The sequence below is a fragment of the Buteo buteo genome, chromosome 19 (genome assembly GCF_964188355.1).
Source record: "Buteo buteo chromosome 19, bButBut1.hap1.1, whole genome shotgun sequence".
Classification (NCBI taxonomy): domain Eukaryota; kingdom Metazoa; phylum Chordata; class Aves; order Accipitriformes; family Accipitridae; genus Buteo; species Buteo buteo.
In genome coordinates, this window is record NC_134189.1 from 14,266,097 (window position 1) to 14,285,843 (window position 19,747).

The following is a 19,747-nucleotide window of genomic DNA, read 5'->3' on the forward strand; positions in this document are numbered from 1 at the left end:
TAGTAAGTCCAGGTATAAAAGCAAATTTAAATTCTCTCTTGTTTTGACATCTTTCTGCTAGATGCAAAAAACTTGTATTGGCCCATATTGTAGGCAGCTGAAAGGCTGAAGAAAAGTTGTCTATAATCAGATGAACAGAGGTCACAAAGATAAAGAATGGCTGGCAGAAAGATGAGGTTTGGTGCCTTAGCACCAGGAGACAAGGTGATAATCCTATGTACCTTGTCCATAGATGATCATATACTTGGTCAAGTGGAATTCCTTGCAGTTCAACCTGTTCCCCAACTCATTTCAATCAGTGGAACTTAGGCAAGTTAGCTCCATGTCCAGCACTCATCTACAGTTGCCTTTGTCAGAAAGACATCATTTAAAAATAATGCCACCTTTTGAAAGTGTAAATGAAGAAATTCTGAAATGGTTAATAATCTTTTAAATGAGTTACCAGTAGCATGTTAACCAGTTGTTAGAGTTTTAAGGAAGGAAAACAGTTATTTGTGAAGGTGCTCCATATGTGTTAAAATTCTGGTTACTAATACCAGTTGTAATTTTCTTTTTTTTTTTTTAAAAAAAAAAAACAAAAAACAAACCCAAGGTTCAGCTTGGCAAATTAACTGGGAAGACTTGCTTAAGAACAGACTTTAGGGCTGGGTCCTGTACATGGGTAGAAAGCAGGCTGCTGGTGTAGCAGGTGAGTGGGTGGAATGGGACGGTTGCCTGGGAAAGATTATGACCTCTCCTGCCTGCACTGTGATGCTGCGGTGCCCCTGCCAGTGAGGTGTGGATGCCCTGCCACCTTGCACCAGGCTGCTTACACAACAGGAGAGACATCAGTAACCAAAGCTGCTGCTACCAGCCAAGAAAGGAAGCACACAGGAGACACCATGGTAAGAAAAGGATCAGATTATTTCATGGTATAACAAGCAACAAGTTTGGCCTTCTGTTTGCCCCTACTCTGGTCAAGATCTGAGTGAAGGTGGGAAGGTTGAAGTGACTTTTTTTGCTTCATTTTGGGGGCAACAAATGTTGCTCACAGTGTACAAACAAACTATTGTATTAGCTTCTTCATAAATAAATTTAGAGCCTAATATGTACAGCTACATTTGTGTTAATATATCTATTATAAGGGAAGCTATATGCAGAAAAAGAAGGACAAGGTTGGAACTTATTTCTCCTTTTTGTGTAGAAGCTACTCTGGATGTACTTTGAATACAGTATGTTTAACCCTATATTAATGGCCTTTTCCTACTAGCTTGTGAGTATTAAGAGCAAAGAAATGCGGACATTTCCCTAGATACTCTGTAAGACTGGATGGGAATCATCTGCCAAAAGATTCATATTCAAATATACCATGTCCAACAAGAGTGTTTTTGAGAGAACCCTTGAAATTCACAGTACTTGGCAGTCTGCCTAGCAATCTACAGGAGACATGCTTCTTTAAGAATATATTGTATTTTGTGTTTCAGGTTTCTGTTATTAAACTATGTGCATGACACAGTAATAAACACTTTAGAAACTGGTTATTGACTGAACAGCTATGATTACAGAACTGTATGTATAAGAAGGATTTATCTGGAGAGTAATTTAGACTAACATGTAAAGAGTACCCCGTCCTCTTGCGTATCAAGTTAACTCTTCACATGTTAAATTGAATTAAAAGTACCCAGAAAATGGCCAAAACAATCAGTGGTTGAAATTAACTAAGGTACTAAAAGCATTTTAATTCTAGTTCCTTTAATTTCTAGAAACCTGTTTTCCACCTGTCCAACACACAGGTGCAACAGAAGATTAAGAGATCAGAAGATACTTAATTCCCTTTGCTTTATGTCTGTATCAATAAGGTGGCATAGCTGTGTCTTGTCCTGGATAACTGGCCTTGGCTCATATTCCTTAGCTGGGATCTACTGTTTATTTTGTGTACCTATACACAGCTTTTCTACCTGTATGGGCTTATGTGCACTTATACGTAGATCCTGTGTACTGTACACCATGTGTAGGCATAGCCACAAATCTCTAGCTGTTGTGATTATTGTTTCTTTCTACACACGGAAAAATATTTTTCTTCCTATTTGTAAATAAGTGTCAGAATATTTTCTGTTAATTCCAGTCTTGTGGAAAATTTTGTAATCATTGGTTGATTTGAGGTTTCAGGTAAGATCAGCTTATAGACTCTTAGGATATTCACTGGTTCTTCTCACTATTCCTTGTCCTCCCCTTCCAGCGTGAGTGCATCTCTGTTCACATTGGCCAAGCCGGAGTTCAAATTGGCAATGCATGTTGGGAACTCTTCTGTCTGGAGCACGGCATTCAGCCAAATGGTACCTTCATCGACCAACCCAGCAATGATGACTCTTTTGCCACATTCTTCAGAGAGACAAGCTCTAGAAAATATGTGCCCCGGGCTATTATGGTGGACTTGGAACAAACTGTAATAGGTCAGTACAGAACTAATCTTGGAAAATAGAAATGAATTAACTCTTCTGGGTGCCAAAGTTCAGATCACTGAATAGCAGGAAAATGTCCTTACCATTAGGGTCGATCCCAACATGCAGGCAAAACATACAGATTTTAAGTTTTTAATACCAGGTATTACTAGAAGCTCTGTTATTCTCAAGGAAAAGGTGGAAACTGGACTGCACTTTGTCATGGGTGCTCTACTAATAATTAATAAAATAAAAAGTTTCCTATTGTTTAAACCTCTACTGGTTATGAGTACAATTTAGCTTTCTGAAAGAGATTCCTTTCCGGTTTTCTTTTGTGGCGATATTTTTCCTTTGCTAACTGATAGAAAATGCTTTCTTCACATTCAGATGTAAGAGAGGAGCATGAAGAATCAGACAACTGAAGTGTCCTGACAGATTTTCAGGGGAAACCACTACTTTACTCTTGCAAATCTCCTCTTTTTCCAGTCATTCCCCTGAAGTTTCTGATGGATCTTCATCTGATCAGTATATAGAGCTGAAATTTTACCACAGCATGGCACAACCCTCATTTGACAAATGAATTCATTTGTATAACACAGCAACTTGCACTTGGAGCAGAGTCCACTTATTTTTTTTTCCAAACTGAGAACATCTCAGATGATATTCCTCACCTCTGTACTTTGTTTACAACATACAGAACTTCCATCCCATCTTCTGCCAATGTAAAATGCACCATTTGTTTTGCAAACTTTATCAACCTTGGTGAATTATCTCTTCCAAGCTTATGCTTTTTCTCTTTTGTTCAGATGAAGTGCGGACTGGGACCTACCGGCAGCTATTCCATCCAGAACAGCTGATCACTGGAAAGGAAGATGCAGCAAATAATTATGCACGTGGCCACTACTCTGTTGGCAAAGACAAAATTGACATGGCAATAGATCGTATCCGCAAGCTGGTATGCACTATTACATTGAAAGCAAGACCTTAGGAGGGTGGAAGGGGAAATAAGCACCACATATACATTTTTTTTTTGATAGCAGCTCTCATTTTGCTTTTACTGTTGTCATTGGCTCAGAACAGAGAAATGCAGGTCCCAGATATCCCACCTTAGTTTTCATATGAATGAAAGACTGCAGTGGAAAACTTCAAATATTGCTATAGCATTATTACTGTAAGAAAAAAAATCAATATCACTCTATTGATACTCTAGCTTGAGATTTACAGGGGAAAACAGACAATGAGGATTTTCTGGGAAAACTGCTGACTTTTGTGCTGTGCGCTGGCTGTGGGTGTTTCTGTCTTTATTTAAGGGTGTAATTTAAAGATATGTTCACTTATTCTTTCACTTTTCCTGTTGTCTTTCAGGCTGATGCCTGTTCTGGGCTGCAAGGATTCCTGATCTTCCACAGCTTTGGTGGGGGGACCGGCTCTGGCTTTACCTCCTTACTGATGGAACGCCTCTCTGTGGATTATGGAAAGAAGTCCAAATTGGAGTTTGCCATCTACCCAGCTCCTCAGGTCTCCACCGCTGTGGTGGAGCCCTACAATTCTATCCTGACCACACACGCCACCCTGGAACACTCGGACTGCGCCTTCATGGTGGATAATGAAGCCATCTACGACATTTGCCATCAAAACCTGGACATTGAGCGCCCCACTTACACTAACCTCAATCGCCTCATCAGCCAGATTGTCTCCTCCATCACCGCCTCGCTGCGCTTTGATGGTGCCCTCAACGTGGATCTGACGGAGTTCCAGACAAACCTGGTGCCCTACCCGCGCATCCATTTCCCTTTGGTGACCTACGCCCCCATCATCTCCTCTGACAGAGCATATCACGAGCAGCTCTCGGTGGCTGAAATCACCAGCTCCTGCTTTGAGCCCAACAACCAGATGGTGAAGTGTGACCCAAGTCATGGGAAGTACATGGCCTGCTGCATGCTCTATCGTGGTGACATAGTTCCCAAAGATGTCAACGTAGCAATTGCTGCCATCAAGACCAATAGATCTCTTCAGTTTGTCGACTGGTGTCCAACAGGCTTCAAGGTGAGTATGGCTGCCATGAACTTCTCTTTAAAGGGAAAGTTCAATCTAGCAGAAAACTTGTATTTAGTGTTTTAGTTCTTGTATATTTTCCACTTGTGAGAAGAAGGAACATAAGACAGATGCGTTTGTATAAAATGTACCCTTTCTCCTTTGGACAACCCATTGACAAAGGCTCCTAAATATTTAAATAAATGGAAGCATATACAGTGTTTCTATATTCCGTAACAGGAGAATATCAACCCTGTAGAACTTTAAACTTAAAGAAATTGCATTGTAGAAGAAAGATTAAAGGATTATATTCTGAAGACATGGAGACACTTGAGAATGTCCTTCATGAGATTTAAAAAACCAAACCAACCAAACAAAAAAAGCGCAAAAGTTATTGCTAATATATTCTTGGAAAGTGAAACATTTCTATGACATCTCTGCAAAGAGAGATTTTTTTCATTGTTCCCAATTTTTCCATGCATACTGACATATTTTTATAAGTTTTTCTTCATTTAGAGTCCAGTTCTGGTTGGTCTCCCCGCCTTTTTTTTTTTCTTGAGTGAGGGGAAGGAATTGACTTGTGCACAAAATGTAGCTTGAATGACACTAGACTTAACACTGGTGTGATTTGAGTTTTTCCCTACCTCTTTTCCTCCCCCCACCAATGGTTTTACAATTTTCTTACCTTGTTTATTGTCTAATTTTGTCCCTTTTCTCATAACACTTTTTACTCCTCCATCTTTTCTATTGTTGTTTGCAGGTTGGGATCAACTATCAGCCTCCTACAGTTACACCAGGAGGAGACCTAGCCCAGGTTGAGCGAGCAGTCTGCATGCTGAGCAACACCACAGCCATTGCAGATGCCTGGGCAAGGCTTGACCACAAGTTTGATCTGATGTATGCCAAGAGAGCTTTTGTGCACTGGTATGTCACTGAAGGCATGGAGGAAGGAGAATTTGCAGAGGCCCGAGAAGACCTGTCTGCCTTGGAGAAAGACTATGAAGAAGTGGGAACTGACTTATTTGAAGAAGAAAATGAGGGAGAGGAATCTTAAAATTCACTGTGCCCTTTCCTGTGCATAAGATTGTCTCTATGTCTATTTTTTTCATGTGTCTGCATTTCTGCTTGTCTTACACATACCAAGTCCATTGCCATCTTAGTAGACTATAAACAGGATGAGTTTTCCACTATGAGATCACAAGACAGTAAATGCAGGATGTATGACCAGATGATCATTCGTCACTTTCCCTCACAGGGTGAAAGGCTTCATATTTTTTGCTAATATATCCTGAAAGGATCTCTGTCGCCTATACTGTCATTTATTCAATACAAAGATACAGTCATGTAGCTGTAATATTATTTGAGGAACCCATGCTTCAAAATGTCCCACATAATTGCTATGGACACTACATAAAGAGAAGTTACCTGCAGTGCTCAGTCGAAACATAATGTTTGTAAAGCTGTAAAATGCAGTGAGAACTCTGCTGGTGCCAAGAACATACAGCTTGTCCTTGTGCCCTTGCTTCTACAGAATCCACAGTGTGGGGTTTTGCCAGCTGCCATGAGCAGGGGCACAATTCAGGTACTCCTAGCTTCAGCAGGAGTTTAGAGCACACTATGCTTGTGCAGTGACTGTGTAACAATCATAACTGGATAGGTCTGGAGGCACAAGTATGCTGACAGTTCTGCTGTAACTGCTAAATGAACAACATCTGTGACAGTTAAGGGCCTTAAAATGACCAGCTTGTGGCATGCAGGACAGAAGCATTAGCAGTTCCATCAGACTTACTGAGATCACAATAAATCAGAACCACAACAAAAAATGTGTGTGATAGGTATAGGTGGGATGTCTAAGAACACCAGCTACAACTTCACAGCATAAGTCTTCATAAGGTGTATTTTTGTATATTTCCAATGTTTTAGGATTTTAGAATATATTGTTAAGGCATGCAGACAGGTGGCCAGCCATGGCCTGAAGTTAAACTGATGGATAACAAGAGAAATTGTTGGATGTTGCGGATAATGGAACAGGAAAAGTGGCTGGCTAATCCTAACCTGTGTCTAAAGTAATAAGGTAATGGCAGCAGAAGGTACTGGGCATTACATATAGTGAAAGGGAGTTTTGGGGCCCCCTGCCTTGAGTGTAAGATATCAACGGAAAGTAAAGGGGGTGTTGGCTTACTGGGAGTAATAACTACAGCTGAAATTACCAAATAAAGGTGTAAAATTAGCAGAACAGGGCCAGTGGTGAAAAAGTGGTGTGTGTGTGTCTATTTAGAAGCAGGAGGAAGCAGGAGAAAGGTAAAAGAAGGTAAAGAAAATGGTGTCCATTTGGGGGTACCTGTCGAGCAGCCCGGTGTTTGAACAATGCCTGCAGCAAGACCATCAGCCTGTTGTGCTGACCTTGCCATGTGTGCCCGACTTGCTCATGAGCTCATGGTTATTTGGAAGGTTTCCCTTAACACTGATGAAGGGGAGACACCCTGGAGACCAAACATGTACCACTGTTATTTTAATGCTGGAGTTACTATTGATCTTTCATAAATTTCTTTTTAAAAAAATCCATGTTTTCACTGAAACATATACTCCAGGCATACAACTCCAGCAGGGCTACAGAAATGCATTATGTTTTGCTCAAACTGTTGAGGAGCATTGTCCCCTTTCTGGTAAATCTGTTTGTATTAGGATGCTAAAAGGTCATAAAGAAAAGCAGGCACATCCAGAAACATCACTGATGTAGCTGGTCTTTTTATCTGCAAAATGAATGGCTGATCTTTATATTAGAAACTATAGTTCTGAACTTGCTGTATTAGGGGAGATAATTCTGCAAGTCCAGATCTAATTCTATAATATATAGAAAAATTCTGTATATGACAATTCTTACCAAAAAGGAGATAACTCTTTTGAAACTGTATCCCAACATGTATTTGATTTTTCTTTATTTAAAAGTAATTTAAAAAATACATAGCACGGTTCTCTGTTTCAGGGATAATGCCTGAAAGTCAGTATTTTATCAATACAGCAGTTTTATGTGGGTACTGAAATACTAGACTTTGGGACTTCAGAAATACCTGAAATGAGATGCTGTCAATTCTCCCAGTAGGTGGCAACAGAATGACAGAATGTAGTTCTACAGGGGACACAGAAGCATTTATATCTTCATTCACCTAACGTAAGAAGGTATTATAATGTGTGGGAAATGCAAAGACTTTCACACACCAAATTAAAAGTGAAAGAGGTTTTTGTATGATCACCAAAGAACTTCTTAGGAGTGCAGTGTTTTGTGAGATGACACATTAGTGTTCTAAAATAACCCACGATTCTGCCACTACTGGTGAGTCACTTAGGTAACCAATCTGTAGGGAGTGATGTACATCTGGTAGAGGAGATAGAGAAGTCAACTGTCCTTCATTTGCCTGTTGACGTATTTTGATCAGAACTGACAGATCACAAGACTTAGTGGTTCTCTTGGCCTAAGATCTGGTGGACAGTACTCCTAAGCCTGAGATTATTCAAAAATGCTATTTTTCAGAGATGTGTCTATTTTTAAATAGAGAAAAAGGCTTTAGGTTTTGTATGGCCACGTTAAGGTTTCTTTTTAAAATCCCTCTAAGAGGCTGATTTTGATAGTATCATAAACAATTGGAGATAATAACTCACAACTCCTCTGCTCTGTTGTATTGCTTTGGAGGGCACCTATGGTGCAGCGCCCAGTCCATGTGCACATGAGGAGCCCTCTGAGAATGTCCAGACCATCCCAATTGCATGCAGGCTCCGCATCATCCTGAGGACCAGGGGCTATTCACAAGCCTTCCGGCAGTACCAGCAAAACCCTTCTAGCACTCATGCCAAATTCACTTATTTGCACACCTCAGGAGTCCACGGCAGAGCTTTTTTATAATCAGCCCTATTTAGCTCTCATCATCATCTACCAGTATCACAAGGTAAAAGCTGAAGTGGGCAGGTCTTGACCAGGTCACTGGGCTATCAACCGTCCTCACGCAGGGCAGGTCTCAAGCCTGTTCCATGAAGGACAGAGGTGCCCCTACAAGCTCACCATCTGTCCACAGAGGTTGAATGCCAGCATCGAGCAAGATGACTTTCTTTCCAAGAATCCAGGTCCAGGCGATATCTGCCTCATGTCTCTACAGAGTAGAGCCTACAGGCTGACTCTGGAGTCAACAAAAGTCACCAGTACCTGAAAGCACGGTCTCACACTGTGCTTTCAGGTTACCCTCTAAATCTAGGCTGAGGGTTGTCTGCCCAAGTACTCTATAACACAGCTGGACAGAGCAACATAAGGAAACCTAATGAAAAACAGCATGCCCAAGTCTCCCTCAGAGTTTTTACATCTGTGTCGGGCCTTCATCCCAGACCAGCACATATTTCCAGCACTTGAGTTCATGGGCTATTTCAAGACAGAGCAGGTCAAGCACTGTCTTTGGTCTAAAGCAGATTTGCAAAGGCCTTTTTCTTAGCTAAGCATGTATGAGAAAGGGAAAAATAGTAACCTGGGTCATCCCCAGGCTCTTCAAGCTCAATTGATTCTAGAGAGAAGGGACATAGCCATTGTACTCCCACCGGCCAGGGACACCGCCTAAGACTGTCACTCCCTGCTCCCTGGAAGTTTTTGACTGGTGAGACTCTGTTCAGTGTGGCAACCCAATGTTGGTGAGTCTGTGGGTCCTGGGATACTTGAGTTTGAGTGGGGTGGAGAGAGGAATGATTAATACTGACTCCCAGAGGTGCTCTCACTGCCTATTTCAGAAGAGAGAAGGGAGGCAATGGAACAGCAGAGAAAACACAGCAATGGACTAAGTTGCAAATAATTTAATAATTCACAGACCTTTTTTAGGTTTTGTAGTTGCTAGATCTGACATGCTGACTCAAAGAGTGCCTAAGGGGATTTGGGTGGTCAACTGCTCAAAGCATTTCTGTGAGACTTTTTCCTGAGGTGATTCTCTGCACAGAGCTCCACATCTGGTGGAGCTATGAGCATTAACATTTCAGATTGTCCGGACCTCTGGAGCTTGGCTGGAACATTACCAGTTCCATTGGAAGAACGCTAGAACAACCTATTCCTTAGTCTCAAAGCAATGATCTGATGGTTTTCTGGAGAAATGTGGGACTCGGCTTAAACAAAGCAGCAGATAGAAATTATCATGGGAATTCTTCCTCTGCAAAAAACATTTGTGGCTCCAGAAATCTGTGTAGCTTTTCCCAGCCCAAATCAGAGAGTGGTGATTTGCAGGTTTATGTAAAGATCAGCAAAATGAAGACTGTACCAAAGCAAATGTGAGTTTATAAAAAACAGTTTGAACTACTTCACACTGTTAAAATGTAGGCATTAGTTAGAGAAGATACTTACTTATATGGTGGTTGCCAACAAGGGCAGAGCAATCTATTAATATCATCATGTCAAAGTAGACTAACCTAAATTTTAGGAATTGTGTATTTAAATTTCTACTGATTAAACATCATAATAAACAGTGTGTTTATAAAGTCAGGGGATACATAATACTCAGATTCAAGCAAATAAGTGTGCCTTCCTCTTTGTTACCTAGGAGTTGCAAACACGAGGATTTCTCCACTGAGAGAAGCTGTTGCTTTCCAATGCTGAGCTGGTGCAGAAGGAGCAAACAATAAAGTGGTGGAGGCAACTGCCCTAATTTGGTGTGAGAACATTTGTGTGATGCATCCAGCTATGTCTTGCAATAAGCACTGCAATAAGAATCAAATTTCTTTCTGTGTTTGGACAGACGACTTAGAGTCTGTACTGAATGCCGTCCCAAATTGCTGACAGCCCAGATGACTGTACACTGAGAGAAGCAATAGAAGTAAGTTGAAACATTAATGGAGAGGCAGCTGGAGTAAGGACAGAAAGAAGTCAGGCCAGCATTTAAGACCACTGGTAGAGCACACTCAGAATGGTAATTATATTTATGTTCTGGTTCTCCATTTTTGTTTTTTCTTCTATCCTTCTCTTTTCCACTCATTTGCTCTCTTATGCCTTTTCTTGGTCTTCTGTATTGGAATTTAGGAGTGATTTTTGTCTACACAGGTACATACTGGCAGAACAGGGAACTGAGATGGTGTATGTCTTGTAGGTGATATGTATATATAATGCTCAGGTGTGAGGAAGTACAGTCTACGGTGTGTTACATGGCCACCCTCAGATTTAATAAGCACGCCAAACCTGGTGGGACTAAATTTGAAATCTGGGCTATACCTGACCCCTGCCTGTCCGGATGAGTTTGCATACTCGGGGTGGCGGGGAGGGCAGGAGGCAGCGATGCAGGAGGCAGAACTGCGGAGTCAGTGACCTATTCCCTGCCGCACTGTGACACTGAAGCGCAGCAGCAGGTGCCGGGTGCCGGGCCCAGGCTGCCTCCCACCCTGCAGCCCAGAGCCCGGCTCCTGCAAAGACCTGCCACCCCTGATCCGAAAGGGAAGGAAACACCACTGGAGACACTATGGTAAGGGGGATGTGGGAACACCTGTCATGCGGGGACTGGGAGGACCATGGGTGAGGGAAGGCGCGGGGATCTGCCGTTGTTATCGGTGGTTTGTGCCACAAAACCCTGATCTTGCGCACTGATTACCACGTACAAGGATGGGAAAGGAGCGTCGGGGAATCTCACTGGAGCTCTAAGGCATGGTGAACCAAAGTTTTCTTCAGAGAGTCTCTAATTAGTGGAATTATAAGATAAATTAGATCTGGAGTCTTAGCTTTTTAGTACTTTCTGTTGTGACATTTTCTCAACACAGGTTCATTTTCATATTAGATAATTTTTTTTAGAAATAAAACAAAAAAGTTACTTACCATTGTGCCTGTTTTAAGTTAATTTAGCCCCAGTGGCTGTACTGTTCCTAGCTATACAGTGTATACCTGTGTGTTTCTGGAGTGCATGAATGGTTTTATATGTGTATGCGTTTAAGTAAGTAAAAAAAGGCCCTTCATTTTTAACATTTAGGGGCTCATTATAAATTTGTAGAAATCTCTCAAAACCTCCTAGAATGTGGAAAATCCATTTCACCTTGTACCCCAATTTCTGTCTAGCACTGAGTCTTATTTTGGTGCAGAGAACTATGTTGTTTTCTGCCAGTACAGCTACAGGTCCAAAATGAGAGCACTCGTTTCCCAGGCAAGATACACACTTCCACAGGCTCCCCATGCCTTAAGGCAGACCTAGGGTAGTGAGTATGTTTTGGGAATAGCTGGAAGACTAAAGTCTGCCTTTGTACAGTAAATACTTAAGCCAGGTAGTATTCTGGTTTTTTAATAGAGTCAAAGCTGTCCCAGGTTTAGTCTCACAAAGGACCTGGCCCTTTCTGCTGTCTCTTGGTAGGTAAAAAATCAGGTCCACAATTTCTAAGACAGGTCCTGGTACATTAGTAATGGGATGTGAAACATGAGTTTGGAGTAGGCTCCAAATTTAAATATCATGTAGAGATCAGTTTACTCTGCCTGTGACTCTGAAGAAGGCCCACGCTCTTCCCTACTAAAAGTCTGATATCTATTTTAAAGCTGTTTACTATGCAAAATTAGAAACCTCTTTGTTACTGTCTTTGCTCCTTGTCAGAACATTTCCAAATTACTGCTGGGGTAGAAGATGGGAGTTGAAGGCAGGAGCATGGCAAGAGGCCTGGCTCAAAAGACAGGGTTGAGATACTGCTTCAAACGAGCACAGCTGAAAGCTCAGTCTGAAAGGAAAGGAACTGGTTCTGCAGTCTTCAGCTGTAGTCATATACTAAGCTTTATAATATTAACTTTCTAAGGCAACATTCACTTGTTCCATGTGTGAAAAAACAGACCAATTCCTCTACTGATCTGAGGAACAGAGCAAAGCAGCTTTTTAGGTTTCAAGTATTGCTTGACTTGTAATTGTAGTTTTGCTGTAAAAGATAATCTTTTAAAAAGTCACCTGGCCTCACTGTCATGTTTAAAAGGAAAAAAACTTTTTTTTTTCTTGCTGCCAGCCTCAGATTCACATTGGGATTTAAAAGAAAAGCAGGAGCCTTTCCTGTGCAAAATCAGCATTAATTGAACCTCTAAGCCCAAATATGCCTTCCGTGTCTCCTGAGTAATCCTCCAGATTGCAACTCCGCTGCAACATACCAACCTATGAAGCCTCATCGTCACTCAAATAACTCAGATACTTTTGCACAACTCAGTTGAGAAAAACAGGGTTGTGCAAATACACTTGAGAGCATGTTACACACCGCTGCATATGCATTTGCAGAGTCAGCAACTTACAAATGAGTACTGAATAGAAATAATATATTTAATTGAATGAAATATTTAAATTGACTTTCCATATTCATTTGAACTTCTGAGGATTACTAACTGGGGCAGCGGCAACTTCTGAAATTACAGTTGCTTCTGAAAAAATATCTATCGTTATGTTTCTAAAACATAAATATATATGTCAAATTGTGAAGAAAACACTGCTCCAGATATGCTGCTGGTCACACATTCTGCTTGAGGATTCAGTTTTTGGGGAAGATGCATTTCAGTTTCAAGTCACAGGATGAGTTTGCAGGGTAAGCAGTTACAGAATTAAAAAAAAAAAAAAGTTAACTGGCCAAATCTGATATTAAGTAATTTGTTATCTCTAAATGCAATATTACAAAATACAAAAGAGAGAGGACCATACTCTTGCCTTGAAGCAAGGCCTACTCCATATTTAGATATCTGAATTCTCTTTCCCTCTCCAAAGCTAGGCAGTGGTCAGCGAGCTGCTTGCTGGAAACCATTCTTGACAATGACTTGTATTCTGGATGGTGCCCAAGCATTGTCTGGAAAGTATGAACTGGCATAAGTCAAAACTGTGCCAGAGAGTGTGCTAATTATCAATCAGCACAGGCGATCACAGGTCAGTGTTCAGTACTATGACCTGACCTTTTCTTACTCCCTAGTATAGACAGGGCCATTGAGATCACAAAGATGGAACTCAGAAGGCTTTAATTACATTGCTCCAAAGCAGAAACTGAAACTGAAAAACTCCACGTGTCTGAAACCACTCTCTCCTTAAAAAACTGCCTTTCGCTACACTTGGTGTCGTAATCATCTGGACTAACTCAGAAGCATCTGGTTTATAATTCTGTTTCTGAACTTATGAAACCCAGCACCAGGCCTTCATACTCATGTACTCTTAAGTGTAAAGGATTTTGGAGCAATTGGCACCTGTCTATTCTAGCCTGGTGTTACATACGTTGTTTTCTTTTCATTAAAGTTCCTGGCTAACACAGAAACTATGCTCAAAATTATGCAAATAAACATGCTATATTGCACTGCCTGAATAAGCAATGGACCTGCAATGTAAAATTAATAGCTGCTCAGGAGCTTGAAGGAACATTTATTACAACTGAGAGAATCTGAAATAATTTCCTGAGGTGAATATTACTTAAAGCAGTTCTTCCAAGTTTCCACTCTAGCCTGCTATCAGAGGGTAAAAGGATCAAAAGACATCACCTGTCTTGGGTTACATGAGGTTGAAGGATACCACATGGCTGTGTCAGGTTCCAGCCAGGAGTAAAAATAAACTCAACTGTGATGTGCTCCTCAGCAGGACCAATCCGTAAGAGGAAAGGTGGGGTTTGTGTCACTGAAATAATTTTTTTTCCCTGCCTGTTTTCATGTATCCATATATTACAGCACACAGATCTCAATTTTTTAAAGAACTGTCCCAGTATCTGGTGTGTATATAATGTACAGTCTCATTGCAGTCACGGGGTTGAACAACCAAATGAAATGCTGACAGCAACAAGTCACCATTGTTTTTGGAAAAGCAATACAATGGGAAGAAGTAACCACTAGGAATAAGGATGCCTGATGTGCCCTGTTTTTTTCTGACCCTGCCTCTGCTCTTTCTCCTTAGCGTGAGTGCATCTCTATCCATGTTGGCCAGGCTGGAGTTCAGATAGGAAATGCATGCTGGGAACTCTTCTGCCTGGAGCACGGCATTCAGCCAGATGGCACCTTCAAGGATCTGCATGATCAACTCAACTATGATGACTCTTTTACTACATTTTTCAACGAAACAGTCACTGGGAAACACGTGCCACGGGCTGTAATGGTGGACTTGGAACCAACTGTAGTAGGTCAGTATAGAAATACATGTGGAAAATGGAAGGAGCTTACTCTTCCTAATATCACCATGGTGTGCCACCAGTCTCCACTGGTACAACGCAGCACACCCTTTGTATCTTGGTCTATAACTAGACACCATGAAATTCATTTTCTTTTGACACAGAATGCCAGATTCTGTCATAGGTGTTATAAACATAGGAACGGCAGCATCCCCAGCAGTTTAATAGCTAGTACACATGGCTTGTATGAATTCTCTTTGCACAAACATTTAACTTTTGGTTTTGTTTATCATGATGTTTTTGTCATTTGAATTTTGCTTTTCTCCAGTTTGGATTCAAAGTGGGAGCCTGACAGTTTCGCTCTGGGAATAGAAGGATTTCTAAAAATTGGGGCACCTGGGGGAACCTGATTTTCTTCAGACTTTTTCTCTGGTGACTTGTCCTCTTGTGGGTACAGGCTGTACAACTGAAAAGTTCCTGAGAAGATAACAACTTCTGTGGTTGGATACAAGTCACACCATAAATCAGCAGAAGGCAACAATGAAAAAATTCTTAGGAGACAGTTCTCTTCTCCATCAGCATCTGTTTTTAGGGGTCATGACCTCCCATGACTGAAAGCTTGCATCAGTGCCAACAACAACCAGAACTTGTTGGCACTGGAGCACAGACATGCAGCTTTTTATAATTTCTCTTTCTTGTTCAGACGAAGTGCGGGCTGGTACCTTCCGTGAACTTTTTCATCCGGAACAGCTGATCACTGGAAAGGAAGATGCAGCTAACAACTATGCCCGTGGCCACTACACCATTGGCAAAGAAAGCATTGATATGGTGCTTGATCGTGTCCGTAAGCTGGTAAGTCCCAGTTGTGAAACAGCAGTTTGCATTCTGCAGAAGAAAGAAGTGCAGAACAGGTAGCTTGTAACTACAAATGATACCAATGGTTCGGAAAAGAGATTACAGGACATACAGAGGCATCATTACTAGTCCAAGAGAGAGAAGCCCAGTAGTTCACTTCCCAGCTGTGTACCTCCAGATATTCTTAAAAAGTGGTTCTGAATATGTAATTCTTAATTATTAGCACAGACCTAGAGCACCAATACTGATATAGAAGGGTGGATTAGACAGTTCTACACTGCTGGTTTCAGCTAGAATAACTAAAAGATGTATGATGTTCAGAAAGAGAAGCTCCACAGATAAGAGCCTGATTTTTATGCCATAAATTGAGCCAGTGAGGAAAGCAAAGGACAGGATTATCACCAGCCCTTTCTAGAGAAAACCCAACATGAAATATATGCTGTATATTTCTGATGATTGCTCTCTCATTCAGCTCAGAATAAGCTCATGTAGTAGATGAAGTCTTTTTATTCTTCAGCCCCTATTCATTCTCTTTTGCTTTCTAGACTGATGCCTGTTCTGGGCTGCAAGGATTCCTGATCTTCCACAGCTTTGGTGGGGGGACCGGCTCTGGCTTTACCTCCTTACTGATGGAACGCCTCTCTGTGGATTATGGAAAGAAGTCCAAATTGGAGTTTGCCATCTACCCAGCTCCTCAGGTCTCCACCGCTGTGGTGGAGCCCTACAATTCTATCCTGACCACACACACCACCCTGGAGCACTCGGACTGCGCCTTCATGGTGGATAATGAAGCCATCTACGACATTTGCCGCCGAAACCTGGACATTGAGCGCCCCACTTACACTAACCTCAATCGCCTCATCAGCCAGATTGTCTCCTCCATCACCGCCTCGCTGCGCTTTGACGGTGCCCTCAACGTGGATCTGACGGAGTTCCAGACAAACCTGGTGCCCTACCCGCGCATCCATTTCCCCTTGGTGACCTACGCCCCCATCATCTCCTCTGACAGAGCATATCACGAGCAGCTCTCGGTGGCTGAAATCACCAGCTCCTGCTTTGAGCCCAACAACCAGATGGTGAAGTGTGACCCAAGACATGGGAAGTACATGGCCTGCTGCATGCTCTATCGTGGTGATGTAGTTCCCAAAGATGTCAACGTAGCAATTGCTGCCATCAAGACCAAGAGAACTATCCAGTTTGTCGACTGGTGTCCAACAGGCTTCAAGGTGAGTATGGCTGCCATGAAATTCTCTTTAAAGGGAAAGTTCAGTCTAGCAGAAAACTTGTATTTAGTGTTTTAGTTCTTGTATATTTTCCACTTGTGAGAAGAAGGAACATAAGACAGATGCGTTTGTATAAAATGTGCCCTTTCTCCTTTGGACAACCCATTGACAAAGGCTCCTAAATATTCACATAAGTGGAAATCTGAAGGGTATATGAGTTAAAATTTAAAGAGGTATTCATTTCAGACCTGAATTTTGGAAAAGCCAGTGAGTGTTCCCTCTGAAGCAACATCTAAAATTAAGGAAATACCAAAAACAATACAAGCAATAAAGGAAGTGCTGATATTAGGGAATCTGTTGGTTAACCCTCTCACACAGAAGTATTATACAGCCTCTTCTCACTGGCTACATTGCAGTGCTGGGAAACATAATATCAGCAATAATACAGACATTAGCAGTGGAAAAACTTTTGTCATACAAATAGCTGGTTTAAGAGTGAAAACTTTTAACTGGGAAGCAAGTTTCTGTATTAGTTTCTATAGAGTATCTTGGTGAAAGTGTATGTTCAGTGTTCTATAGCTGTTAAGAAATATACAAAGTTGCCAGTGTACATTAAACAGAAGTCTAATATAGACATTAAAGTGACCATGTATCATACTGTTTATGACATTATTTTTTATGGTATTTGGCATCTGGTAGTTATTATAGTGGCACCACTCTACCCCAGCATCTGTAACTTTACTCACATTTTTTTAGCTCTGAATGCTTTCTGTTCTTGCCTTTTTACAACCTTCTCTCATATTCCTGTTTCCAGGTTGGCATCAACTATCAGCCTCCTACAGTAGTTCCTGGTGGAGACCTAGCCCAAGTTCAGCGAGCAGTCTGCATGCTGAGCAACACCACAGCCATTGCAGAGGCTTGGGCAAGGCTCGACCACAAGTTTGATCTGATGTATGCCAAGAGAGCTTTTGTGCACTGGTATGTGGGTGAAGGCATGGAGGAAGGAGAATTTGCAGAGGCACGAGAGGACCTGGCTGCCCTGGAGAAAGACTATGAAGAAGTGGGAACTGACTCATTTGAAGAAGAAAATGATGGGGAGTAATTTTAAAATACACTTTGTTCTTAGTAAGCACAGAATTGTCTCTGTATCACTGTATTGCATGTGTCTAGCATTAGATCACCTTTTTTGTATGTAATATACAGAAAATTAGGAGGGGTCATATAGAGACATCTTGTCATGGTTTAACCCCAGGTGGCAACTAAACACCACACAGCCCCTCACTCACCTCCTTCACAGTGGGATGGGGGAGAGAATCAGAAGGGTAAAAGTGAGAAGACTTATGGGCTGAGATAAAGACAATTTAATAGGTAAAGCAAAAGCTGCACACACAAGCAAAGCAAAACAAGGAATTCATTCCCCACTTCCCATTGGTAGGCAGGTGTTCAGCCATCTCTAGCAAAGCAGGGCTCCATCACGCCTAACAGTGACTTGGGAAGGTAAACGCCATCACTCTGAACATCCCCCCCTTCCTTCTTCTTCCCCCAGCTTTATATGCTGAGCATGACGTCCTATGGTCTGGAATATCCCTGGGGTCAGTTGGGGTCAGCTGTCCCAGCTGTGTCCCCTCCCAACTCCTTGTGCCCCCCCCAGCCTATTCACTGGTGGGGTGAGAAGCAGAAAAGGCCTTGACTCTGTGTAAGCACTGCTCAGCAGTAATGAAAACATCCCTGTGTTATCAAAACTGTTTTCAGCACAAATCCAAAACATAGCCCCATACTAGCTTCTATGAAGAAAATTAACTCTATCCCAGCCAAAACCAGCACCTTTATGCATTCTAAAACACTGGGTGTCGTGTTCCTAACTTTCTGGAAGCTTTTTAAATCTCATCCTGATCATCAATGTTATGGTTTATTTCATTTGCAAGGACACTTAGGAATCAGGATCCCTGCTCTCACAGTAGTCAATGCACTCTTTGGGATGGTTTGGAGATTACTTTAGAAGTCCTGTGGCATTTATCAGGAGCTAGCAGCTCTTGTCAAAGCGACACTACACCATGATGCCCAGCAGGCAGTGTATTTGGAGACCCAAACACTGAATCTTTCAGTTTTAGACATCCCTTCATCCGAGCACACTTCCTGGGCTCAAACTTCTGCCTGTTACCTGTTTTGGAAGTGGGGTGTCACAACTGACTTCCACAGGTGAAGCTTAAAATATTCTTAAATAAGACATATGCTCCTCTTAATCGAGCATCCAGGCTCTCACAGGTGTCATTACCAAAAGCCACTTCAGCTGCACATGCTTCACTAGCTTCCACAGACCTACTTCCTGTTTAATCTCCAGTGTCGGTTTGCACTTTGCTCAGGTGGTTTAACTGTCTCTAGGCAACTTATGGCTTAGGAGTTCTTCTCTCTCTCTTCCTCCCTTCTATCAGGCAGATGCCACACAAGCTAGCAATAGCAAGGGAACATCACTAAATTTAAACAATTGGCAAGAGGCTCTGCCAGAGTCACAGCAAAGATGCTGAGTCATTTGCACCCTTCTGATAACAGGCCCCTGCAGATATTCATACCCATCCATGTGACAATTCAGGAAGATTTTCACTGCCACTGCTGCCTTGGCTGAAGAGCTCTGAGTGCCAGGCAGCTGTGCTGCCTCCAACAGAGCCAGGTTGTATCAGCAGGTTCTCCATAACCTGCCCAGAGGCTATGCAACTGGAATGTCTTCTGTGGGGACTGAAACAAGGACAGCTCTGATGGGCTCCAGACAACCCCTCTGAAAGCCTCCTACGTGCTGCCTCCTTGCCATGGTTCAGTGAAGCAGAGTGGGGGATGCACAGAGGTACCTGAAACAGGGCTGGGAGCACATGCTGTCCTCACCTGTGCTAACAGAAGAACTGCGGACAGTTTAGCCTCTCTCCACAATAAATCCATGTTAGCATAACCCTTCCCCCAGAAGGTGCACCCAAAGTGATCTGTGTTACGTGACAAAGGGGAGGCAGTGCACATCCCTTATCATCATCAGAATTGCATTCATCCTATTTTGAAGACATGAGGTCTTCTAGCCACTCCCCCAAAGGGCTGGCTCTGTAGTTCAAGGTGTAACAGGAACAAACAGTATGTTAA

The 19,747-nt window shown here is 42.1% G+C and overlaps 2 protein-coding genes across 3 annotated transcripts; both read left to right on the forward strand.

The window, feature by feature from the left end:
• Positions 1 to 550: 550 nt before the first annotated feature.
• On the forward strand, positions 551 to 5,518 carry LOC142041960 (tubulin alpha-2 chain). The gene is made up of 5 exons (XM_075051260.1): positions 551 to 884; positions 2,219 to 2,432; positions 3,227 to 3,375; positions 3,786 to 4,466; positions 5,215 to 5,518. The coding sequence occupies exons 1-5, from the start codon at positions 702 to 704 to the stop codon at positions 5,506 to 5,508; spliced, it is 1,521 nt and encodes a 506-aa protein (XP_074907361.1). The 5' UTR covers positions 551 to 701; the 3' UTR covers positions 5,509 to 5,518.
• A 4,714-nt stretch (positions 5,519 to 10,232) lies between these two features.
• On the forward strand, positions 10,233 to 17,778 carry LOC142041963 (tubulin alpha-8 chain). Of its 2 annotated transcripts, none has more exons than XM_075051263.1 (5): positions 10,233 to 10,384; positions 14,336 to 14,558; positions 15,250 to 15,398; positions 15,947 to 16,627; positions 17,439 to 17,778. In XM_075051263.1, the coding sequence occupies exons 1-5, from the start codon at positions 10,382 to 10,384 to the stop codon at positions 17,724 to 17,726; spliced, it is 1,344 nt and encodes a 447-aa protein (XP_074907364.1). In that variant the 5' UTR covers positions 10,233 to 10,381; the 3' UTR covers positions 17,727 to 17,778. The 2 variants fall into 2 exon arrangements, with proteins under 2 accessions (XP_074907364.1, XP_074907363.1); XM_075051262.1 differs by lacking the exon at positions 10,233 to 10,384 and adding an exon at positions 10,772 to 10,930.
• Positions 17,779 to 19,747: the final 1,969 nt, after the last annotated feature.